The 25,226-nt window shown below is 39.5% G+C and overlaps 8 protein-coding genes across 9 annotated transcripts; 5 read left to right on the top strand and 3 right to left on the bottom strand.

Moving 5' to 3' along the window:
• Positions 1-450: 450 nt before the first annotated feature.
• LOC117572206 (longitudinals lacking protein-like) lies at positions 451-5,639 on the bottom strand. Its single transcript, XM_034254872.2, has 4 exons — positions 5,551-5,639; positions 1,514-1,785; positions 1,156-1,242; positions 451-1,091 (listed from the first exon to the last, which is right to left on the bottom strand). Exons 2-4 carry the CDS (start codon positions 1,613-1,615, stop codon positions 897-899), a joined length of 384 nt encoding a protein of 127 aa, XP_034110763.1. The 5' UTR covers positions 1,616-1,785; positions 5,551-5,639; the 3' UTR covers positions 451-896.
• Positions 5,640-5,651: 12 nt separating this feature from the next.
• LOC117572205 (nitric oxide-associated protein 1) lies at positions 5,652-7,790 on the top strand. The gene is made up of 2 exons (XM_034254871.2): positions 5,652-6,216; positions 6,272-7,790. Exons 1-2 carry the CDS (start codon positions 5,737-5,739, stop codon positions 7,742-7,744), a joined length of 1,953 nt encoding a protein of 650 aa, XP_034110762.1. The 5' UTR covers positions 5,652-5,736; the 3' UTR covers positions 7,745-7,790.
• A 290-nt stretch (positions 7,791-8,080) lies between these two features.
• On the top strand, positions 8,081-11,986 carry LOC117568253 (CTTNBP2 N-terminal-like protein). The gene is made up of 4 exons (XM_034248734.2): positions 8,081-9,129; positions 9,189-9,375; positions 9,445-9,578; positions 10,086-11,986. The coding sequence occupies exons 1-4, from the start codon at positions 8,322-8,324 to the stop codon at positions 10,796-10,798; spliced, it is 1,842 nt and encodes a 613-aa protein (XP_034104625.1). The 5' UTR covers positions 8,081-8,321; the 3' UTR covers positions 10,799-11,986.
• Positions 11,916-14,456, bottom strand: LOC117568252 (nuclear pore complex protein Nup75). The gene is made up of 6 exons (XM_034248732.2): positions 14,326-14,456; positions 13,088-14,271; positions 12,684-13,029; positions 12,425-12,615; positions 12,209-12,365; positions 11,916-12,141 (listed from the first exon to the last, which is right to left on the bottom strand). Exons 1-6 carry the CDS (start codon positions 14,350-14,352, stop codon positions 12,010-12,012), a joined length of 2,037 nt encoding a protein of 678 aa, XP_034104623.1. The 5' UTR covers positions 14,353-14,456; the 3' UTR covers positions 11,916-12,009.
• Positions 14,457-14,728: 272 nt separating this feature from the next.
• On the top strand, positions 14,729-17,740 carry LOC117570877 (uncharacterized). Of its 2 annotated transcripts, XM_034252770.2 has the most exons (4): positions 14,729-16,051; positions 16,112-17,026; positions 17,095-17,404; positions 17,482-17,740. In XM_034252770.2, exons 1-2 carry the CDS (start codon positions 14,824-14,826, stop codon positions 16,747-16,749), a joined length of 1,866 nt encoding a protein of 621 aa, XP_034108661.1. In that variant the 5' UTR covers positions 14,729-14,823; the 3' UTR covers positions 16,750-17,026; positions 17,095-17,404; positions 17,482-17,740. The 2 variants fall into 2 exon arrangements, with proteins under 2 accessions (XP_034108661.1, XP_051860192.1); XM_052004232.1 differs by having other exon boundaries at positions 16,112-17,404.
• Positions 17,741-18,865: 1,125 nt separating this feature from the next.
• On the top strand, positions 18,866-19,364 carry LOC117568924 (uncharacterized). The gene is made up of 2 exons (XM_034249834.2): positions 18,866-18,921; positions 18,980-19,364. Exons 1-2 carry the CDS (start codon positions 18,883-18,885, stop codon positions 19,301-19,303), a joined length of 363 nt encoding a protein of 120 aa, XP_034105725.1. The 5' UTR covers positions 18,866-18,882; the 3' UTR covers positions 19,304-19,364.
• A 587-nt stretch (positions 19,365-19,951) lies between these two features.
• On the bottom strand, positions 19,952-20,730 carry LOC117571515 (uncharacterized). Its single transcript, XM_034253688.2, has 2 exons — positions 20,430-20,730; positions 19,952-20,373 (listed from the first exon to the last, which is right to left on the bottom strand). Exons 1-2 carry the CDS (start codon positions 20,600-20,602, stop codon positions 20,109-20,111), a joined length of 438 nt encoding a protein of 145 aa, XP_034109579.1. The 5' UTR covers positions 20,603-20,730; the 3' UTR covers positions 19,952-20,108.
• A 1,198-nt stretch (positions 20,731-21,928) lies between these two features.
• LOC117571514 (hepatic leukemia factor) lies at positions 21,929-24,201 on the top strand. Its single transcript, XM_034253687.2, has 2 exons — positions 21,929-21,964; positions 23,165-24,201. Exon 2 carries the CDS (start codon positions 23,573-23,575, stop codon positions 24,152-24,154), a length of 582 nt encoding a protein of 193 aa, XP_034109578.1. The 5' UTR covers positions 21,929-21,964; positions 23,165-23,572; the 3' UTR covers positions 24,155-24,201.
• The last annotated feature ends 1,025 nt before the right edge of the window (positions 24,202-25,226 follow it).

The raw sequence follows: 25,226 nt of genomic DNA on the forward strand, positions 1-25,226 counted from the left end.
ATATATAGTAATTATGGGTAGATGAAAGTTGAAAAATACCTTGAAAACAGTTGAAACTTTAAAGTATTTAAAATTGTTTGCATTAAGATGTAAGGTATTTTTGTATTTTGTTTATATATTATTTACTTAAATGTTGTTCTTTCATATTTCTCTGTCTCTCAGTGAGGTGTTTTTTGTTTCTTTTCTTTTGTGAAGGAGGGTGGAGGTGTGTGTGGAGCGAATGGTGTTGTGGTTGTTTTTAGTTAGTGACTTAAAAACTAACTGAATGTGTTTTGTTGTAAATATTCGCGCGGGCGTGCGGATGATTTTCTTTTAACTTTCTACTTGCACATTTTTTCACACTATATATTATTATGTATAATTATGTTTCTATATATTCTTTATGAATTCTCTTTTAATTACTTTACAAAAGTGCGTTTTTTTGTTTTGTTTTGTTTTGGGTTGTCCATATTTTGCCTTTTTTACAGTGTGTGGTTTATGTGTGTTTTTAAGAATATGTTACAAACTATTTTAAGATGAAATTAAAAATACGATACAAATCAAGTTCAATGGGTCGACCGGGTTCATAAATATTGCAGTTGGTAATGGTTAATTTTGGGGGTTCATAATCATAAACTTCACTTTTTAGTTTGAACTGTGATATCTGTCAATTGCTATCAATATGTGAGTTTTGGATGGTATGAATAGATTATCGAAATGAACTTTGTATGTGTGTCATTTTTGTGTATGTGTCGTATATATCTCAAATGTTTCTCTTTTTCATTTTGTAATTTTCCACTATTTTCGAATTTAAATTTTTTGTTGTTATGGTTGTTGGAATTTTGCTTTGTTTTCTTGCTTGCATATATAAGTTTCTTATAGTTGTGTATTTATGTGTATTATTGGTTTAAATACCATCAACCCTCCCGTTTTATAGAACTAGGTGTCTCTGCTAAGCCTTTCACCTTGAGTCGATCAGCGGTTTTAAGAAATGCCGGCAGCTGTTCTTGCGAAACATTAACTTCACCGGCATACATAAACTCCAATATTGCCTGCAGGTGGATGTAGGAGACATCTTTCAGTATGATAATGGGATGCTTTGACGGATTCTCCTTTAAATTGAAATAGGAATTTAGTAAATATTGTCATTGTTATTTCACGATTCTGTTCACTTACCTCCAATAGCGCCTTGAAGTAGGGACTGCAAGCTGAAAGCACCATTTTGTGTGCTTTGCAGGTTTGGCCTTCGCAGGCGAGTGTTACCTGTAAGGGAAAAATCAAATCCAAGTCATAAGGAAATCATTACAATTTTCCCCAACACAAAAACATAACAAATGTCGAAGTAAAGCAAAACTAAAAAAAAAGGTAGATGATGTGCAGGTAGAAATGAATGGCTTATAAAAATGACCATGGCAAGAGTTTGTTGGTGGTGAGTTGGCTTTTTATTATTATTGTTGTGGAAACAGTTGAACCATTTTTCGAAACACCCAAATTAATTATCTCCCACGAAAAGAAAGAAGGGCTTAGTACTTACGTCTGTGAAGCTCTTCTCATCGCGCAAGTGACGGAACGAGGTCACCATATTCGTTTGAAAATCGTTCCATTTTAGAAAGAATTGTTGATCCGACGACATCATGTAGAAGCTTTTGTTTTTCTGTGGTTCTGGGAGAGCGTTCAAAAGAAAACGCGCACTCACAACAGCAGCAGTTGTTGTTGTTGTTGTGATATAGACAGGAGAAATTTAGATGCGCGGCCAAAAGGTTTCCAGTACAAATTGCTCGTAATACTTGTTTTTATATTTGATTTCTGCAAAGTACAAAAATTGTAAATATATTGCAATAACAACAAAACGTGACATTAAAGTAGCACAGCAAAATTAAAATAAGCACAAACTTGGCGAAATTTATTGTTTTTTTTTGTGTTTTTGTGCGAAAAAAGCACAAAGCCCCACTTTTTTGAGTGTGACCGTTGCGAGAGAGCAAAACCGAACCGAACTTGCAAATTGCGAAAGAGCTGCCGCGCTGACGCTGTCGCTATCGTTTTAACCGTTGCACAACCAGCTGAGAAAAACAACAACAGCAACGACGATTCACCCGTAGTCCAAAAAACATTCTATACAATAGCAAGAAAAGTGTTTTGCGCAGCCGCAATGTGCAACACCAACGGAATGTACTTTGTGTGTGTTGGAAAATGTCAAATGTGCAAAGCTGCCCCCAGTAAAATAACAACATTAAGAAAAAAGAGAACGACAAAGGTTAAACAGAAATATCAAAAACTCGCGATTCGCTCGTGTGCCGCGCTCACTTTGAATGCCTTTCACTTTTCAAGGCAATTTCTGCATTTTAGTCATTTGCGTTGCTTATTTGAATTTTTAGTAGCTCCCGCACAGTGTAATATATATATACATATATATACAGTGGTTCACAGCTTATTTCAACCACCACCAACCGACAACTTTGAGTTAGTGTACTGGCCAAACTAAAAGAGGTATTAACTTTATTTAAACACAGGATTTTAGTTTAATGTTTTAATATACAAGATACTTTTTCATTTATCCTCTAATTTTTTGTTTACTATATGAAATTATTGAAAAACAAAAAAATGCCAAAAAAAAGTACCACAGCTTATTTCAACCAGCAACTTTGCAGCTGTGTGAAGATCAGTTTCCTAGGAAAATAACTGGTCTTTATGGATCTATTGCTTTGTGTATAGTATTTTCAATACATAGAAGTTCGATTTTCGACATTTTAAGCTTTAGATCTCGAAATACACGCGTATTTTACAAAATGGGTCCGTGAACCACAATTGAGAAGGAAAATGACGTCATAGCTCCTTTAAAGAATGGATTTTCCCGTCCAAAAATTTATGAATTGCTGCATCTGAGTGTTTCGACTGTGCAAATAATCATTTCATTGTTTTTTTCGGGAATGTATAGTGCATGAGAAGGGCAAAAATGTACCCAATGCATTTTTTAATGAGACCGACGCGTGTTATATTGTCCGGAAAATCGGGAAAATCCAAAATTTTCGCCACCAAAATTGGCCAGTGTTATTGAGGAGGAATTGAGTAAGGCGTGCCACCCAGAATCAATTCGAGAATACTGCGGGAAAGTAACTTTAATGACAGTATAAGGCGCAAGAAACCGTTTATAAGGCGCGCGAATCAAAAGGCTCCTTTGAAATTTTGTCAAGGAGCATGTGGGAAAGGATAAAAACTTTTGGAACTTAATCATATTTGTGGACGAGTCCAAAATCAACATTTTTGGCTTGGTTGGAGCTCCATATGTCGGTCAGAATCCAAATTCCGGGCTTCAAAAGATAAATTTAAAGCCTACAGTCACGCATTACGGTGGTAGCTTCGTGGTTTGGGCCTGTATGTCCACAGCCGTAGTCGGAAAACTCAATTTTATTGACGCGACCATTGACTAGACTCAATACCTAGAGGTACTGAATGTCAATTTGATCCAAAGTGCAGATAAACTGGGCATTAAGGATGATTTCCGCTTCTACCAAGACAATGACCCTAGGCTTAAGGCAGGAATTGGCCAAGATTGGCTAATGTGCAACTGTCGTCATGTCATGAAACCATCAGCTCAGTAACCTGACATAAATGTTGTAAAAAATTTTTGGGCCATTTTGGACCAGAACATCGGAAAAAGGCCATTTTCCAACAAATCTAACCTTAAAACGGCTTTAGTGGAAGAATGGGACAAAATTAGGCCCTATATCACAAAAAAATTGGTGGAATCTATTCCAAACTGTCTGGAAGGAGCTAATGACCAAGAAGGAGGTCATACGAAATTCTAAATACACAGTTTAACATATTTATATTTAGTTATTTTCAGCTGGTTGAAATAAGCTGTGGTACTTTTTTTTGGCATTTTTTTGTTTTTCAATAATTTTATATAGTAAACAAAAAATTAGAGGATAAATGAAAAGTATCTTGTATATTAAAACATTAAACTAAAATCCTGCGTTTAAATAAAGTTAATACCTCTTTTAGTTTGGCCAGTACACTAACTCAAAGTTGTCGGTTGGTGGTGGTTGAAATAAGCTGTGAACCACTGTATATAAATAGAAGTTGAACGACATTCTTGAATATTTTATATTAATAACACTTTTAATGCATTTTCATCGCAGTCCTTATTTCCTCTTCAAAAAAAATTATATACATATGTACATATCATATCATCGAGAAATATTTTTACTAAATCGAGATTGCTGCAATTGTTCCACTGTGCAGACAACATGTGTTGTGGTTGCGACAGCCGCTGGGACTGGGACCAGCTTGTTGACGCTACCATATGCGCTACACTTGCGCCGGCTGTGTGTGGGCGGCCTAAGGAGACACTGACAGACATACACCGAGTAGCGAGTACAAACTTCGTCTAAGAGCGCTTCACTTACAGCAATGGATCCAACACACTAACACATACACGTTCACATATCGCATACACAAGCACATGCACTCTTGGCTAAGCGCTCTCAACTTTCAACTGCCGTTATGATTTCGCAATTACATTACAACACCAACAATAACAGCAGCAACAACTACTACATCGACGAGCAGACATTTGCTGGAAATTTCAGTTACATTGGTGTGCGTACGTGTGCTTCTATGAAATGCAACTATCTCACTTGCACTAGTTTGAAACAGCAGTTGGGCCCGCAATAAGAAAAGACGTCGAATGATGTTGAAATTGTCTAATTTTGTATTACTATTGGTGGACTATTGATTTTTCTTTTCCACCTTGTTCTGTTCGCACACCAATAAGTAAAAACTCCCACAATTGCATAGTTCATTATAAAGAAAATACCAGTTTTAAGCCTCAGCAAAGACAACAACAGAGAAGAAATACAAAAAAAAAGAGAACCGAAGCTCTAGGGAGCGCATAGAGGGACAATTTGAAACGAGTTGGAATGAAAGTTGCAACACTCACAAAATTGATGAGCCGCTCTCGCAAATGTTTCTGTTGTTGTCGTCGTGTATTACTCAACATGGCGCTCACAACAACAATATATGTATGTAGGAAGAAGAGTCAAAGGAACGAAGAAATGTGCGAGAGGCGAGTCGTTGTTGTTGCTGCTGCCTAGACAATGGCGGCGACGGGCAACGGCGGCAACTGTTCGTGTGGCATGCCACAACAACAAATGTTTGGATTTTCACTATTGTATTAATAACTTGTACAATTGCTTTTGCACATTTCTGTATTTATTTATGCAAATATTATTGTAACGTTGTAGTTTAAAATTAGGTCGCGCTTCGTTTTACTTTGATTCATATACACTGACACATACATGAACGCAACGCAACACACAGCACGCTCATGCTACACTCACAAATTCACACACACATACACACGCACACTGGCGCACACATACACTTGTGTCTTTTTTTCTACACTTTCCTAATCGCTATTTGGCTTGCACTCTGTACTTTTACCAATTTGTACTTTGTGCAATTGAATAATGTATATTGCAAATGCATTTTGTGTGTGCTTTGTACACGTTTTTCGCTTCTTTTTAGTCTCAATTTAATACATACACGCTTTTTTAGCACGCACTCACTCACCTTCTGTACACGCTCTGCTTTCGCTAATGCTTGCTTTGCTGCTTTCTTTTTTCTCTTTTCCGACGAGTGTTTTTTGCTTTTTTCGACACGCTTCACAACACTTAACGCACACACAGTGCACTGTTTAAGAGCACTAAACATAGTGTCATAGCTATTAGACAATGTTTGAATGTCAAATTCCCAAAAATGTTGAAAACATCGTGTTTCATCAAAAGGTTGAATGAAAATTTATATTGCTCTTGCAAAAGGTTACAAAATACAACAGCCAATGTCAATCAGAGTTTCCGCCAAAAGGCATGGGAGGCGGCCCGAGAACGTTATGTCAACTACGAGCATGTGCAGTACAGCTCTTTTCTCGAGCACAATTTGGCGCCGCTGGGCAAGATGAAGCATCTGAGTCCCTCGGTATTTCCACCATTACACGTACTACTGGAGATTGACCGCAAGATGGCGCCACAATCTATACCACCGTATCCCAAAAACTGGATGGAGGACTATGAATTTTATGCGGGTGGAAGCGAAGGCGATTCAGGGTTAATAGACTCCAAGCATGGAACACCAGATGCCACAGTCTCCCCATCCACAGTGCCTTGCAACGGATGTGGCGCGCATTTACACTGCGCTAGCAGCTCCATGCCTGGCTACATTCCCAGCGAGATCTTTAAGGTTTGCCAAACTATACAAAATATTTAAAAAGTATTACTTGAGTTTGAATTTGCAGGGACGTTCTGATCTTGAGCTAAGGACTATCACCTGTCAGCGCTGTCACTTTCTCAAACACTACAACATAGCACTAGACGTCGAAGTGCCCGCATCTGCCTATGTGGAAACTATATCGCGCATTCAGGATAAGTTTGCGCTGGCCATCATCATTGTGGATTTACTCGATTTGCCCGGATCCATATGGCCAGGCATGCAGCAAGTTCTGGGCGCCAAGCGTCCCGTCTTTCTGGTCGGCAACAAGGTGGATTTGCTGCCGCGTGACTCCAACAGCTACCTGAACCATGTACAGAACTGCCTAAAAGATCAATTCGTGCAGCACGGCGGCTTTGATGCCCTCAATATTAAGAATGTCAGCCTAATATCAGCTAAAACAGGCTACGGCATTGAAGAGCTCATCACGAAGCTCCACAAGATTTGGCAATACAAGGGCGATGTATATTTGCTGGGCTGCACCAATGTGGGCAAGAGTACGCTGTTCAACATATTGCTGAATTCGGATTATTGTCGACCAGAGGCTAGTGAATTAGTGCATAAAGCAACTACTTGTGCCTGGCCAGGCACCACACTCCAAATGCTCAAATTTCCTATATTGCGTCCCTCTGATATGCGTGTATATCAACGCTTTAAGCGCCTGTTGTCGGAGCGTGCCCAGCGCGCATCACTGGAAAAGCTGCGCCGCGATCAGGCTAGGGACTCACCGGCAGCAACTGAATCAGCCCAACTCATTGGCCACGTGGGACGCACCTTCGAGCAACGCACGGATGTGTATGATGCCTTCGCTATGGCAGCGGGTACTAAGCCAATTACCTCCCTCAACGAGCGCCAGAAGGAATACCGGCAGGCACGTTGGGTGTTCGATACTCCTGGTGTTATGCAGCCAGACCAAATTACACCGCTGCTCACCACGGAGGAGCTGCTGCACCTGCAACCCACGAGAATGCTAAAACCCCGAGCACTTCGCCTAGCACCCAATATGTCGCTATTTGTCGGTGGCTTGGCCCGCATTGATCTGATTGAGCTCAACAGCGATTGGGCAAAATTGTTTGTGTTTACGGCAGACATATTGCCGCTGCTTGTTACTGACACGGTGCAAGCTGAAGCTATATATAAGCGTTATCTGGGCACTCCGTTGCTGGGGGTGCCGCTCCCTGGTGAGGATCAGACTCGCTTGAACCGCTGGCCGGGATTGCAGTGCCAAGCGGAAGACATTGTGGTGCAAAGTGGTGGACCAGTTGCCAAAGAACGGTCTGAAAAACGGTTGAATTGTGATATAACTCTAAGCTCAGCAGGATGGCTGGGACTCTTGTTGCCGGATAATTCAGAGAGCGTCTGGAGAGTTTGGACTCCTCAAGCCGCGGGTGTTTATGTGAGGCAGCCGTCGTTGATTCCGTTGGCAAATCGTTTAGTGGGCAAACGCATACGAAACTCGTTGGCTTACAATACGTCGAAGCCTTTTGTTTATAGAAAATAGTATAGATTGTTATTGCGATGCTAATAAATTTTCAGTTTTGAAATAACGTGCAAGTTTCGTTCAGTTCATTTAACGACGTTTTTTCTTTATGAGGACGAAAAATACACCTAAAATATACTGTTGGTTAATGGTCTATTGAGAATGAATTCTTTGTAAATTCGTGACTTTATTCATTATCTTTGAAATTAACTGACTGTGAATTCTGTTGGTCTTCAAATAAATTAAATAAATGATAATTAAAAAATTATAAATAAGGTGTTACCAAACTAACAATTATAGACAGGTGGGATTTTAGCATCTTAAAATAGTGTATTTTGAAAAGCAAGCTACGGTCGCACTGATTGCATCTAACAAAAAGTATCCAGTTTTTCACGGCAACAAAGAATTTTAGGGAAAAGAATTAAGACAAATTATCGCAAAGTACGGGCATTAAAATGTCATAAAAACACCGCAATACAGCGGCGAGAAGTGCAATAAATTAGTGCAAACATAAGAAATCGATTCGAACAACTAAAACGCAGTCCCAACAAAAGCCACCCACATTTTCGTTGTATATGCTGTAAAGAAATTCAGGATAATGGAGCAAACCTCCAGCAGCAACATTGCCGCCGAGCAAGAGCTGGACTTGAACTGTGCCACAGCCACAGCCGCTTGCAGCAGCAGTGACAGCGTAACCGTAAATGCCTCACACGAGTTCCAAACCATGAAACCGGGTGCAGGCCAAAAGCTGCAGCATCAACAACAGCAGCAGTTGGGCAATGGACGCACCGAATTGCCGCACAGCGAGCTGGTGAAGATGCTCTACTACTTGGAGGGTGAACTGCAGGCACGCGACGTTTGCATTGCCGCACTGCGCAACGAGCGTGTGAAGCAACTAATTACACAATTGCGGACGAAGCGAGTGCAGCCAAATGATCCTTACGCATCGCTATTTCGCGATAAGATCGCCCTTAACGGCAACTTAATATCTCGTGAGTCGTCCACACAGGCCGCTCAAGCCGAAATGGAAGTGCGCCAGATTATCGAGCAGCAAATGGAGCAACAGTATCAGATGGTCAGCAAGCAGCGTGGAACGCATGTGCGCATGGTAAACATACTAACCGAATCGCTGGAGAACAATCAGCGAATGTTGCAGCAACTGGAGGAGGAGAGGCGCAAGCATGAGCACGACACTGCTCAAGGGGACGATATAACCTACGGGCTGGAAATGGAGCGCACCAAGTTGCGACAGCAGTTGGAGGCTGAGCATGCTCAGGTCGCGAACATGGAGAAGGATCTCAAGAAGCTGCAGGAGACGCTTGAGTACGAGCGCAACAGGCAGAAGCAAATTGTGCTGCTGCTCATTGCTGAGCGCAAAAAAATCTTGATGAAGTACATTGAAGAGGGTAAGTGCTCCTCTATAGGAAATCATTAAAACTTTTCAATATCATGGATTTATTTGCAGGCAAGCGATCGGAGGACTTGGCTCAAATATTGGCCGAGGAAAAGCAGCGATCGGATACCATAGCGGAGGGCTTGGAGGAAGAAAGTAAAAAGTCGCTGCGTATGGAAGAGGAGCTGGAGAAGCAAACACAGTCAATGGAGCTGGAACGCAAAGCATTAATGGCCAAACTGGCCAAGGAAGAGCAGCGGTATGCTTAAACATTTAACTCTGTGCGTGGTTTAATTGCTTCTATAATACAATTTTGTGAATTTCGCAGTGTCAAAGAGCTGGAGCAGGAGCTGAACACACTCCGTACCGACCACGAAGCACTGAAGAAGCAGCATCAACAGCAGCAATCGGTGACAAGTGGCTCAGCTGTGGCAGCTGCCACGAAAACGCGTCAGTTTAGCGGTAAGTGTAATGTCATCTGTTTCCCTTTTATTTTCAGATTATGATTTAATGTCTTTTAATTTATATTTATTTTGAATTAATCTATAATATTACCAACTTTTTTTTACGTGAACTTCTCAAAGATGAAATCTTTTGTTAGAGAAAAACTTATGCAAGGTGATTTGAAGATCTCTTTTTCTAGTCTCGTTCTCGTGACGAGTGCACCTCCAATACAACAACTAAAGCATCCGCCTCCTCACAGACACCACGATAACACACACACAAAACACTCAAGCATACACAAGCTCAGCTATAAGTAATAAGTAATCATGCCAGCTAAAGCTAAGTTACGAATCTGTGGATTATCCTACTTGTCCAGTCGAGTATTTGCTATCCGTTGTGGTGTTGAGTGCCATATTCTTGACCACGCTTGCCTCATCATATTATTTTATTTCTTTGTAATTTTTTGTTATTGAATGCTAATTTCGTCTGGCTTGTTTAACATTTGATTTTTGCACATTTTTCCAGATGAGGCATGTGCCACGCCCGTGGTAAACATTGCGAAAATCGTGCAACCAACCGCCACAGTGAGCAGCATGCCGGTGTCCGGTCCCCAGACGGGCATCGCCCGATCCATAGTGCCAGGTCAGAACATTCGCAGCGGCGCCGCAGTCGTCGGCATCGCCACAGCGCCGACTGGCATCGCCAGCGCAGTCCCTTCATCTCTTGCTGCCGTAAACCATAACAGCAGTGGCGCTGCCAACAATAACAACAACAACGCCACTATCACAGATGGTGCTGTGGCAGCTAACAATGTGGCAGCTCCCCCATCGCCATCGCCGGCCAAAATGCAGCCAACGGCAACCATACAACGTGCACCGGGCGGCAAGTATGCAGCACTGGCAGCAGCCGCTGCTTTGGATCAGACCTCAGCGCCACCGCATCCACATCCAGTGCCCATTGCTGTGCCACCAGTCACCGTACCGCCGGCTGGGGCACGCGGCGCTCCGCCACCCATACCGACCAAGCCAATAGTACCGCCAAAGCGGGAGCCATCGCTGTCGCGCTTGGGCTCTATTACAAGTGGCAGTGTGGCTGCTACGGCAGCTATTGCCGCAGCAGCGGCGGCAGCCACGGCTGCAGTGGCGGCCAGTGCAACCACAACAACAACGGCGTCCACGACGAGCGTGGCAGCGGCAGCGGCAACAGCGACTGCTGCGACCACGGCAAAGCATAATTAGGCAACTTCTAAACATCTTTCGACTTATATACGCGAATTATATACCATATTCTACCATATAGCACATATGTACATGTATATGTATTCATATATATATGTGTGTATATAGCGAAAGCTAAAGCGAGAATACTCAATCAAGACCGAACATAGCTCCAAATTCTAATTGGCCGTAATACTTCTTAGGAGAGTGTCCCTCAACTCTCTCTGCGTTTTCGATCGTCTTATTATGCCAAAACTCGGATAGTTGCTACATTTCCTACCCACACACGCAGCGTACTCACACACACTTAAGTTCTCCTCGAGTTGAGGCAAATTGACTTTAAAAGTTTTGCCTAACATTTGGATTGTTTACGTTATATTTTTTTTATGGATTATCAAATCAAATGATGTGCTTTAGTTTTGAAAAGTATTGTCATCGCTTAGCTGAGCCCATACTTCCCTGTGTAGTTGCGTGTTCCCTATGTAGTCTTTAGGAAATAACATTTGTACAAGGCCGTGCGATTCTCATAATGATAAAAGTAAAAGAACATTTAGTAATAATATTAATGCCCATATCTATATATATATGTATGTATATCTCGTGTACTACTAATCCATTGTGCTCTGTGCGTTGTTTGTTAGTTCTTAGATGCATGTTCATCATAAAACTCTGTGCAGCTAATTTACCATACTACTCGTAGTATCTATTCAAACTATCTGAATATGCTTTTACCTATAGTACATTTTAGGTTTTAATTTTTAATTTTGTTCTAAGTTTTGGCTTAAGCATTTTATAATTTGCCTTAAAACACACACAAACAAAAATGATCCTATAGATTAATGTGTTAAATTCCAAAAACAAAACTAAAATTCCCCTGTCCTAAAATATGTTAAAACCAATTGCTACAATTTTTGAAAATGAATTGCATTGTGGGCAAAACAAAAACAGAGTGCGACAGAATTTCTTTTAGTCAGATCGGGCAGCTGATGAGGTCAGTCGTCAAGTAGAGTTGTTGGTACTTACAGTAAATATTAAATGATAGCCAGACAAAGAGGCACAAAATATACAAATTATAAAAAAATAAAAATAAATAAAAACATTAAAAATTTACCAGAAATTAGTAATGCAACAATAAACGTTTACAAGATGATTAAGATTGCGATGTATTGGAAACCGAAATACACAATAAATTACACTATAAACAAAATACGTTTTGAAATTGTTTTGAAAAATCACGATGCGGGCGCCGTATTCTCAATAATCATTGCTCTCGCTAGATTGCGAGCACACGCCAAGCGCATTAAGTCCAGAATTTCTTCGATATTTTCCACGCGGTAATCTTTGAAAATGGTCTTCGAAGTTTGCTGAAAATTTGAAAAAAAAAATAAATCATTACAAATAGTAAATAAAAATAATAATTATTTGGCTCACATTGCTAAACTTGGCAGTGTTGAGCTTGTTGCGTTCTATTAGCGGCACCAACTCCATTTCCAGATGCTGCAATATGGCAATTGTTTCCTTGGAAAATATCTTCGGATCCTCAGACTCCAGCAACGGCAATGCATCAATTAGCAGCGATGGCCAAAAACTACAAATTAAATTCTTATAATTCATCCTCTTTTAAACAGTTATTTTAGCGAAACTTACTAATCAGGGGTTATTCTTGAAGCCAAGAGGTTAATGAGCAGCTCGGCGCCGGACAAAAAGTCGCGCTGTCGATAAAACTCATAGAATTCGTAGTACTTGGAGAGAAAGACCAAGCGAGGTGACAAAAACATGCGACCTCCAATGCTTGTGATCACGTCTTGGCAGAGCATAATGCCCGTCTTAGAATAGTGCTGTGTAAAGACATAAAAGCTTATAGTTTAAATATACAAAATGACTACCCCCACGGTGTACGACTTACCTTTAATATAAAGTCAGCAATGGCTGTGACTGCAAGGACATCCTTGGAGCGTATCGCCCATTCTAGTGCGCTGCCAAAGCGTTGATCATTGTAGGCACGCCTCGAAAGAACCTTGCAGATGTCTTGCTCGACATTGACAAGGCCGCGACGCTTGGCGAGTGCTAAAATCTTGAACGCCTGCCGTTCAGTTTTTAATGGAATGCGTGGCAGCAGCAACTCAATGGCCGCAATGCCCTCCTGACCACAATGATCCAAGTAATCAATACCAAGCTGCCAGAGATTGTGTGTGGTCATCAAATAGCTACCAAACTCAAAGATCATCGCATGGCGCAAAGCAGGCAGGTCTCTATTGTGAGTGTCAGCACATTAAATATAATTTGAGGAAAGATGCAATTAATACTTACAGATTCTGCTGATCAAAATGGGTCTTGAGTTGGCCAGAGTGATAGATCAGATCGATCAGATGTGTGGCAAACCAGTGGCTATCGTTTAGCTTTTGAGCTTCGTAGATGAACAGCTTGACATCGTGATCCATCAGCTGCCTAACCATGCGACTCATCTGTGTCATCTGCCAATCGGGACGTAGCTGCGACCAGCGATTGTGCCAATTAGTGACAGCAATGCGCAGCTCGAATGGCTTGCAAGTTGGTCGTGTATACAGCAAATAGCCGGGAAGAAACTCATACCAATCCTGAGACTTTAGAAGCTCTTCATCCCAGTGCTCATTGCTGCCCTTCAGCAGCTGCATCAGTACCTCCAGCTCTGGCTCAGCGGCAAACACCTGTGACACCAGTTTGCGGTCCAGGTCGTTGTGCCAATACTCCCACTGGGAGCAGAACTTTTGCAGTGCATAACCATCCTGATAGATGGGCATGGTTTTCAGCACAGTTTCGGCGGATTGGTAGGCGGCCTGGTTGGCTTTGCGGTGCTGCGAGAGTATGGCACGCGTCACATCCAGGTGGCCGAGCATTACTAGTGTCTTTAACGTATCCCAGTAATTGTCCACTTCGCTTGCCTCTTCGGCCATCAGCAATAAGTCGGTGGCTCGATCTTCAGTGTGTGGATAGTGGAAGCGTGTCCATTCGAGAAGCTGGGGCACAATAAGCTGATTGTGGTGTTGCTGCATATAGAGTATTTCAAAGAGATACCACAGACACTCGATCGCATAAAATGTCATAATTGCATCCGCATACTGTTGCTCCTTGGTTTCATCTTCCTGTACTTCGGGCATTTTCTTGGCATGCTCAAGTTTCTCCAGGCAGCAGCGCACTATGCTGCGATAAGTTCGCGATATTTTAATATATTCGGATCCCTTCTTCGTGCCATGCTGAACTTGACACATTGTTTGCAGTGTCTGAAATGTGGCATTCGTCTCTGATAACAAGCTGCGTAAGAGGGGCTCAGTGTAGAGGGACGATTCTTGTGCCATGTGAATCAGCACCATGTCCTGACCAGCTGAGTCGCTGGGAGCATCGCGGCTGCTCCATTTTAAGGGGCGATAAGCGCTTAACGCTATTTTAGAGCCGCCGGGCACAAAACTTGCGGTGAGTGTGTTGCCACAACGTGTGGCGAGTGCATCACCTAGTGCCTGCAAGTCAGAACTATTAATTGAAATTTATCACATGTGTGTTAACTGCCTTACAAATGTGGGCAACGTATCATCATTCATTTTCACAACAATTTAATCCGAACTCGTAACAAACAACACTTTCGGAGAAGCGCGTTTTTATGCGGCAAATATTGAGTGTGACCGTGTGTGGTATTTAAAAATATACATAGGTCGGTTGGTATCGACAACACTGGTGAACATACCTGCTCAAGAAAGTGACAAATAGCTATGGCAATTGTAGAGCTTTCACTTGTTATTAGGGTTGTCGAATAATTTAAAAATAATATATTCTTTTATGAAAAAATATAAAAATGATATTTCATATATAAATTAAAAAATTTAATAATGAATTTTAGTAATCAATAAAAAAATATTCCGTTATAAATATTATTATCGAATGAAAAAAATTATTATCGGTATATCGATATTTTTGTATATTTTCAACAGCCCTACTTGTTATACCGCTAACCTCGAAAGTTCTTTTAAATTGCTACGCCAAAATATTTTAAATACATTTTGAAAATTTGCAAAATGGAGTTAGATGATCTGCAAGTGGTTTTAAATCTATTCGAGCGCAATGTAAACAAATTACATGCAAACTTAAGTGCCCTTATGGATGAAATAAAATTGTCGCACCAATCACTTGCCGAAAAATGCAAAAATTATAGCGCTTCAGATGGTCGCCTAATTTCAATTCACGATTGTTTATTGAGTAAAGTTAATACTGCTAATGAGCATGTGATCAAATTGAATTTCCACATTAATCTCAATCGCAATCGTCGCATGCCTTGCAGCGATAGAAGCCATGAACGCAAATCTCTGGAGATTGACAATAAGCAAGGGAATCACACAAATCTGGATGGAATCGAAGTGGGCGGAGTCGATTCGGACTCGGACGGTAACGTAAAAGATACAGCTGAATTGTTGCCACCGCGGGGTGGAAAGCAGAGGAGCAGCGAAGAAACCTACCATCAATTGGTGAAAAATATTTCACCCTATGTCATAGACAGTATCGTGGAGACCAATGTAATGCACGTCGATATTGTTGAGAACTCCATTTACGTTGGTATGTGGGGCAAGGACACAACGCCACTTCAAAAACTTCTGGCTTGCCAAATGCAGCTCGTGGCGCTGCAACAGATTCCCGACTTTGGCGAGATCTTCGCTGTATACGATGCCCAGCAGAAGATAATGCCACGTGTGGTTATCAATGCACCCAATAAAAATGGCGGCTATTATGCCTATTTGTTGGACTATGGCGAGGGCATTCATTTGGACGGTACGGAGGCATTTTTTGGTCTTCCCAAGGATATGTCTGCCATGCCGGCAGAAGCTATACGATGTCAAGTTCACAATCTCGAAATTGCCCACATGGTACAATTTCTCTATAAAAGAATCCAGCTAAGAGTATTGGCCAACAATGGCAAGGACTTGGAGGTAGAAGTATTGGAAGAGCATAAGACGGAGTCCGCCGTAGAGAAGGAGCTTGCAGCGGTGGGTCCAAAACAGTATGACCAGGGAATAGCAAACTCATTCTCAAAAGAAACACCGCCTGATTATGATGAGGAAGTGCACTCTGTTATACCCAATCCAGATTTAGTGCAGTCAACTCTGCAATTGACTGAAGAACAGAAGGCCATACTCGAGACTGTTGAGGAAGGCACTAGCAATGCTGTGAAGGCCGTGTTGGGTTTTAATCCTACCGACGATAAACGTATTTGTCGCTTCTATGATCCCAATATTGGTGGCTGCTTTAAAGGTATTATGCGATAATGATAACTTGGCTTGGTTAATTTATAATAATTTCAATTTAATCTAGGATCTCATTGCCGCCTGATGCATGAACATTTTGCATCACATGGCGCTACTAAGGACAAAGAGTGCATTGATGCATTACCGATTGCCAGCCGATCACCCAAAGATTTGGGCAGCGTCGTGCGCGTACTGGTCACATATATTAAAAGTTCAACTCAGATTTATGTGCAGTTCATTGACGAATCTACGCCGCTTGTGTGGACCAAAAAAGATGTGCCAGATTCAGAGCTGAAGCTGCACCGTGCACCACGTCCGCTCGACATAGTGTTGGCGCTTTACACCGATGGCTATTACTACCGTGCCCAGATCATCGACGAATTAGATGACCTGTTTAAAATCTTTTATATCGACTATGGCAATACAGAGTATGTCAACATCGATTCGATGGCGCAGTGCAACGATGCCCGAAGCCTGAAGCCGTATCGTGCCGTTGGTTGTATGATTGCAGACGTTAAGCCATCGCTTGAGCAAAGCAATGAGTGCGTTGAGTTCCTTGAGAGCACCTTACTTAATGAAGAGCTTGATGTGTTGCTTGAAAGCGAAACGCCCGATGGATATGTTATTAGATTATTGGGTAGTCATGCGGAAATCATCAAGAAAATGATAAAGCGTGGTTACTTCGTGTCGGATGACTTTTTTTAAGTTGTATCAATTTAAGTTTGTTTTCATTTAGTTTAATTCATCTCAGCCTAGACGTGGTGTATTAACCATAGTTTTCGTTTGAGTATTAAATACTGTTTTAATCGGCATATTAATTCTTGAATATCTGTCGAAACTCTAAGTTCCTATACATACTATTCTTTTCACAATTCTGTTTGAAACAGAATAATTTCAATATTATGACAAATTTTAATTTTTGGAAGTCATGTTTAATTTGAATTGTTGAATAACCATTCAATATTCACAAAAGAAAAAAGAGGTAATAAAATATATAGTAGCATTTGCTTTTCATTTAAATATTTTTTTCGGCTTAAATTGTGTATCAAGCGTTAACGCAAATTAACAATCAAAAAGTAGAAGAATGCCCGAGATCTCACGAGCCGATAAGATATTTATCTTAATCATGGTCGTCGGCATAATCATTTTCGCTACAACAGGAGTTTTTGTTTTATGGTATTTGGATTTCAAAATTGATATATAGCAGCTGTCGTTTGCGGACAAGATTTTGCTCAAATATGTTTACGATTAAAGTCCTTTATAATCGCAATTGTCAGATAAGAATGTTTTACAACTCAGAATCTTTAATTTATGTATCTGAAAAAGAAGGGTATGTGTGGATTACTTTTTTTTTAATATTGTAAGTAGCATTTGCTTCAAATTTAATTTGTCAAAAGCTTTAGTTTATTTTTAAACTTTTGTTCATATATTTTCGAGTACTACAAGATATTAAATCCAGATGCCGGAATTATCAAGTCACAAGTGGCGATATGTGGCTATGTTAGCGGGAATAATAGTTTTTGCATTAATGGCTTTTATGATCATCTACTTCCTGAAAATCCAATGATTGTTTTTGTCTTTGGTAGAATGCCGAGTTCTAGTATCAAGAGACTTCCTCAGATTGTTTTCGACGTAAATGATAATATTATAAATGATAAATTAATATACTGAATACATTAATTACAAAGAAGGTAAAGATTTTTGAATATCTTGAATTAACCACTAAGAGCTGACTTGATATGAAAGGTTTCCCAATGTTCACATATTGATTAATTGTTAGCCGGCCAATTATTAGCCATTAAAACAACAAATTGGGAAAAAGAATATTTATGTTGTCATAAAACTTGAAAACTAAAACAATAAAATAATAATAATCCTAATTGCCCATAATGTGCAAGCGCAAAAACCAAAGTAGCTAAAGCTAGATTTCATTCTGAATTGGGGTCGGTGAGGTCGTCGTCGCGGCGGGTGCTAATAGATTATGCCGCAACGATTAGAAAGGCAATAAATAACACCTGGCAAGGATCACATGCGTGCATGGGTCACATATCGAGTCGCATACGAGGCGGACGACAAATGACAACTGCCTGTCTCTGTCCTGGTGTTGACAATTTAAATGCTTGAGCAACCAAAAGGGTACTGCGCTTGAGTCATTTGTGACCCATCAGGGGACATGCAGCGTTGTGAGAGCCAACAACTGCACGTTTGAATAACTCTTTATTAATCTTTGAAAATATTTACAGAACCAATTATAGTGAATCTAAGAAGACTTCAATTTGAATGCTTTAAATAATTTATGTTTATTAATATCGTGATTTATTGATCTTTCAATATTTAGCAAACAATGCTGTAAGTAGTTATAAATAAACTAATCCTATACACTATAATATTTATACTACAATAAAAGATATTTTTAAATATAAATTTCGAATGGAGAACCAAGTTTAACGAATTATTAATATCTATACAGTCTTAAAATTAAACATCTGTTTTCATATATTTATGTTGTTAATTATAATGATTCTATTGGTAAATATTAAAAAATATAATTAAACGTTATAAAAGTTAATTTGAAATATGGTAATCAATTTATATTCACACCTCTGTATTAAGGTTTGATGAAATGAATCAATCAATCGTATATGCCAATATAATAGTGACTATATAGCATCACTATCCCAGCATATGTATATATAAAATGGTCGATGCGATTTTCCAATCAAAGTTAATTCAATATCGATAAGCTCCATTGATTCAATGATTATTTTGTAATCGAATTCAAATCCCATCTCAAACTTTCTTCAGTTCATCTTGCATTATTTGTATAACTTATACGCGATGCAGTCGGGCTTTCTACTTTTCATATTTCTGACTTTGGTAAGCTCCTTAAACTAAGTAACGTACAAATTGGAAATTTTAAAAGAATTTATTCCAGCTCTGCATATGTCATGGTAATGAAAAATGCTATGAGATTCATAGCGTAACTCAATCCGAATTGGAATCTATGCCGAGAAACACAATTTTGGATGGTCTTCCACTTAAAATGAAGTGTTTTCTTAAGTGTCTAATGGATGATATTTTGGGAGTTGACGGAAGGATTGATTTAAGTCGAATTGATGGAAATGAAGAACTTGAACCGAGACGCAATAAGCTGGAAAAATGCAAAGAGCGTTACGATTCGTATATTATCAATAATGCTGATGAGGCCTGTGATTACGCTGTAAAAGTTCTGCAATGCTTGCGTGTTACTAAAAACTAAAATGCTAAACTGATAACCTTTTTAACTTTTTCTAATATATTTTCCATATATGTACGTACGTATGTTATAAAAACAATCAAGAAATATTAAATATATATTATACAAAGAATACCAAATATATTAAAACACTAGACACACCTAATGTTTATTTTAGTTTTTTATTTAATTAATAAAGCATATTTTTGAAATTGAACCGTTCTGTTTTAAATAAATATGCAACTCATACTTAATGTTTTTTATATTGCACTATTTTTTGACTTTTTTTCCGTGTTTTTAATACTCAGTGATTTGATAGAGACTTGATAGATGTTGATGATTCTAGAAACATAAGCCCTTCAATTTAATTAAGTTCCTATATGTAGCGGATGTAGCTTTGAATGACTAATAGTGAATATAATGTGCAATTTTCTTGCTTGTCTATTTATTGATTAGATTCGATTTATATACTTGTGGTGTAAACCTTTTGTGCATCTATTTAAATAGGTTCATCATCCGGTCGCTTAAAATCCTGGTTGTCAGAACACCTGCTGGGACCACCATGGACGATAATTATGGGTGACTTAAATACAGGGTTAAGTGTCAAAAGTATGAGGAGACCCTTGACATATGTTTCAGAACCAATATAATGATGATGAACATCCCTTTAAGTACATTACATTTTTGGCCTTTATTAACAATAATTTTGATGAAATAGTATTTTGGTGTACTCGTATGTGTTATTTGGGTTCGACGGCTGCCTGCACGGAACTTAACGAACGATCAAATCAAAAAACGAATAAAGCTAAAAAACAAAAACAAAAGTGTCTCAGCAATTGGAGCTACGCCTATTGCATTTGGTGCGTTGATTGGTGATGACACTGCTTCCATCGAGGAAATCCGAGTTCACCTTTTGCAGTTCAGCAATGCGCTGCCAAGTGGCACAAAAGTGTCGCACGTTGCGGGCATTTGCCAATTTGGCAATGGGTCCCAAGGTACGATAACCGTTATTAATATAACGTATAAATCCCTTGGCAGACAGATCCATCACAGCCGTCTTTACCTGAGCCTCCAAATCACCACATGCAAATGATCTGCAAATTAAGAGTGTGCAATAAAATGTCATCCATAATAACTCCTATGCACTCACTCCCTTTCCAACATCTCGACCATGTGATGCTCCTTGATGCCATTGACATACTTGGGATGATCCTGAAAGATGCGAACCATGTCCATGATGTACAAGGGCAGGTGAATGTGATAAGCATTCGGATGCATCATCAATGTGGTTGGCTCACAATCACTGATGGGTGTCTCACACATCTTGAATTTGAGATTTTCGTTTACGTTGAGTTATTACTTATACGGTTTAGTCGTGTTTCTCAATTTATGAGTATAGTGTTTGCCGTTAGACAAATGTTTTTTTTTGGGGGGAGGAGAAAACTTCAGTCGTATGTAGGGTCGACATTAGCAGTGCCTACTGGGTTAAACTCGTGTCAGGGCACAACCCTCGTACTTAGCGCTAATGTCATCCAATTACAGGTGTCATTAACAGTTTGTCCATCGAAGTTCGGTGCTTTCAGTTTGCTCTTCAATTAGCTGCCGGAGCAGTACAAATATTGTAACAATTACATGTTCAGTTTTTTTATTACCTGGTAATTTGCCTAATATATAAATAGAGCTTACCCAAATACGACTCCCAATGCATTAGCAGTTGGTGTTGTGATCCCAGGGGTGTCCTAAGTGGTACACTATAAAAAGCTTGGGTACTGGAGTCAATAAATGTGCTGCATCAAGGAAATTACAAGGAAAATTCAAATCTTTTTATCGAATATTACTAACTAAATTCTTCAAATCTATTCCTTCTTGTATTATCTTTCAGTTCCGTTCGTAAATGCTTTCCTTATTTTGTGCAATTCATTTCCTTACGTTTATTGCAGACGTAACGTAGTCTAAGTAACAGGCAGTCCTTTTATTCCATAAACTTTGTAACGTCATAAATGAAAATTGTTCTATTGTTAGCCTTCTACCCAAAAGGGCATAACAGTCAAATCGTTAACTACCGTATGGTAGAACTTTTGCCAACAGATAATAAATTAGCGCATACATTATGAAATATTGTTAGGATGCCACCGTCTCTCCTCAGTCGTCCTTCGTCTGGCGCTGACTTCCGGTTATTAGGAACGTCCAACTGGCAATTTGTTTCCCCAGAACAGGTGACACTTTCTCAAACCGAACGGGTTGAAGACGACACGAATGACATGTGGTTAAATGTTTTAGGGTAAGGTTACCAAATTGTAAGCGGGTTATTCCATTCTGTCATGCTTATATCTACCCACATGTATATATATATATATCGTATAAACGTCGTATTCTTTTTGATGACTTCATGAGTTAGATTAGGCAAATTGAGGGCTGACTATGCACTTTTTAACTATTGTTACCCACCTTATAGCTAAACGTTATGTCTTGCTTAAGCTACTCACGTGTCGCGAGTGTCTCGTTTGAATTTTGACCTGTTCGGGAACTCGCTTAGTTTCCTATATTCTATTGATTGACAGTCCAAATGACTTGTTAGTTTGCTTCGATGGATCTGTCACATAACATTGTATAATGGCTAAATTTAGGTACTACTTTTCTCCTCTGGTCTTTGACATTTTCATTTAGATGTTTGATTTTGAAGAGGTAAGCCGTCTGTCAACAGAATTTTTAACTAGGATTTTTAACCAAGGGACAGCTTCTGAAAACTGGTAATTCTACATAGAAGCTGGAAGAATAACTTGATATAATCTTCTGATTTTAAATGAATAATAGTTACCATTTGTTTTGCTTTACCATTTTAGACTGTATAGAAGTTATATGACGTTCATTAAGTGACAATGTGTTATTTATTTTTCTATAGTCCTTCTATTGCTACAAGCTAAAAATTATTAATTATGCAAAAGTGTATAAGAATTTTTAGTTATACTAATTATTATTTAGTTATTTATATATTAATACAATATCTTTGCTTAGAAGGTTACCTTATAATCTTATCCGCATTTACTTTATTTTGTAACCATTTCTTATTACATTACGTATTGTGAATCTATTTTTACAGAATGTGGAATTTATTTTATTTCATATTTTGTTTTAATGCTTCTAATTTTCGAGGAAAGGCAATTTGATATTTCGAATGCAGGAATGCACAGATTAAATTTGATGTCTTGGCATATGGCAGGAAATACAATCCATTACATTTATCAAAGAGTAGATCGTAAGAGTAGAGTAAGCCCTTAGTCGTTCAGGTAAGGTCTAAAAAAGACTACTGCCACTTACTATTGAGTTCAGGGTATATATAACATAAACATAAGTAACATCATATCTATCCACGAATTTTATAGTAAATTTAGACTACAAATATTCCTCAGTGCAATTAGTGAAATTAGTGATATCGATTCATTGTCAGAATGGACGATTTGAGGGGATGTCGAACTTTATCCCCTTTAATCGTTCATTCTGACAATGACATCCATTATTAACAATCATAACGTTTCATCTACAAAATGTCGGTCGATTAAAAGTGCAACGAGAAATTCCTTTACTATGTGGGGTCGGCTTTTAAGCTCTTTACGCTTAGTCAAGTGTTGGCTAACCCGCCCAAACACCCAATCGCCCAATTCCAATTCCACTTTCCAAGTCACGTCCAATCGACCGTTCTCATTGGCTGTTTGGTAAAAGTTTTCAGCCCGTCGGACCAAGCTGCATAATAGTTGGCCAACTCATATAACCCTGTCTAGGCTCTGGCCATGTCGGGCAACACCCCCCAAAAGAAATCAGAAACGCGACATCGACATGTGGTCAACGGCTTGTTTTCTTTTTTTTACCTTTTATCTTTTTGTCCAGGCAACGAACTCGGAGGGTGGTGGCTAATCAAACTAACCAGTTATATGAAACCCTTATAACTGTGCAGCAAAATAAATGTCATTCAACATGGAAAAGTGTCATGTATTTGACGAATAATTACCGTCAACATTGCGTGATTGGTTGAATCAACCGGGAGGCGGCCTGTGGCGCTATGGCTTAGATTTACTTGCTTACTATCGCCTTAGAGTTTGGGGTGCGACTTGGGGGAAGGCAGTAAATGAATGTGAGTGTGTGTGTATGTGTGACTGTAACCTATAATTACCTGGTAGACAACCGGGTGAGCCTCTGGGCAGGAATAAGTTCCGCAGGCTCAGAGACAACGCGACAGTCGACGCGAACGGATCTCACAAATATTGTCGCCGGAGATCCAGTGAGCTGCTGAGAAAAATGTATTCTCCCGCCAAATCGCCTATTGTCGATGTCACCGAGACCCTTTCCCTGCACAGCGAACTGGACATTGAACTAGAGCCAAGTGGCAATGCAGCCTACTCCATTGCTGCAACACACAATCTTCGTCTGCCTGGACTGCCGGGACTCACAATACCCAGCCTGTTGGCATCCAAGTCCAATGGCAGTATTTCCGGCGCCACATTACCCGCTTTCGAATATATCGCACCGCCAAATCATGCGCTCCAAAGCATTGACTTTCCACTGATGGAGCTGAATCGTGTTGGCATGTTTCCGGGATTCTTGCATCGGCGTGCCCGTGGCGAGAAGCGACCCATTCCGGATGCCCAAAAAGATGCTAAATACTATGAGCGACGAAAGCGCAACAATGAGGCTGCGAAAAAATCGAGGGATGCACGCAAAATACGTGAGGATCGCATTGCGTTCCGTGCTGCACTCCTCGAGCAGGAGAACTCCATACTCCGAGCCCAGGTGCTGGCGCTGCGAGATGAATTGCAAACCGTGCGGCAGTTGTTGGGCGCCACAGCCGGTGGCATGCTGGGTGTGGCAAGGCAAGTGTGATGTCGTTATCGTTGTCGTTGATATCGCCGTGTACATAGTGAAATTGTGACCCATTTGTAGTTTTGTGATTTATGTTAAACTAAATAAAATATTCTTTACATTTAAAAAAGTGTCCATCGTCCAGTTATAATTCACGGCCTTCATTTTTTGACCTTTTCAGTATCCGATCGGATTTAAATAATATAAATGTAGTGTACACTGCTTAGGAAAATATAGCGTCGGAAGGTGAAGGAAGAATATATAGTATAAAAAAAAAGATACTTGATTGGTTACTCAAATGAGTTATGGCCCAATTTGTATAACCGTTGTGGGTCATCTTTCATAAACTTGACTAAATTTGATCACAATTTGAAGACTAGAACTTAAATGATAAATTTCAATTTTGCTTATAATATTGCGAATAGTTTGACATAAAGGAAGTGACAAGTGCGTAATTTAGAATATAGCTATATAAAAGATGTCTGTGAGATATGTATGTATATGATACCCACCTCAGTGAAAGCAAGACCGTCCGATATTTTCGTTGACATATACATACCAAATTAATGTTCCAAAAAAATATTCTAAATGTTATATTTCTTATGTCAATATACTACTGCGTTGAGTATAGACCATAGAATACAAAATACATATGTCAGATTGTCAACCAAATCAATTAAAAACTGACATCTGCAGCCCTTTTTACCATATAAAATTATTTCCGATTGCATTTTTTAGGAATCATAAAAACTGTTATTACTTGTGTACCAACCGTCGTAGCTCTAGTTTTGGAGGAGATGACATAATAATAAGTTTTCTATATCTTATAGTCTCTGATATATAGGTGTTCAGACTGACAAGATTGTATATATGTACGTTATGGGGTCATAGAAGCCTCCTTCTGCGTGTTACACACATTTTCTATTGGTACAAAGTTATAATTCAGCTAAAACTTCAGAGATTATACGAGAAAAAGCTAAGCTAAGCATGCTGATCACGTTTGATTTAATTTAGAGTCACGATATTTTCATGTGTAAGGTACATATATTTTGAACATAACGGTGTATTGATATACCAAATATAACCTTTGATT

Source organism: Drosophila albomicans, chromosome 3 (genome assembly GCF_009650485.2).
Source record: "Drosophila albomicans strain 15112-1751.03 chromosome 3, ASM965048v2, whole genome shotgun sequence".
Taxonomy (NCBI): Eukaryota; Metazoa; Arthropoda; class Insecta; order Diptera; family Drosophilidae; genus Drosophila; species Drosophila albomicans.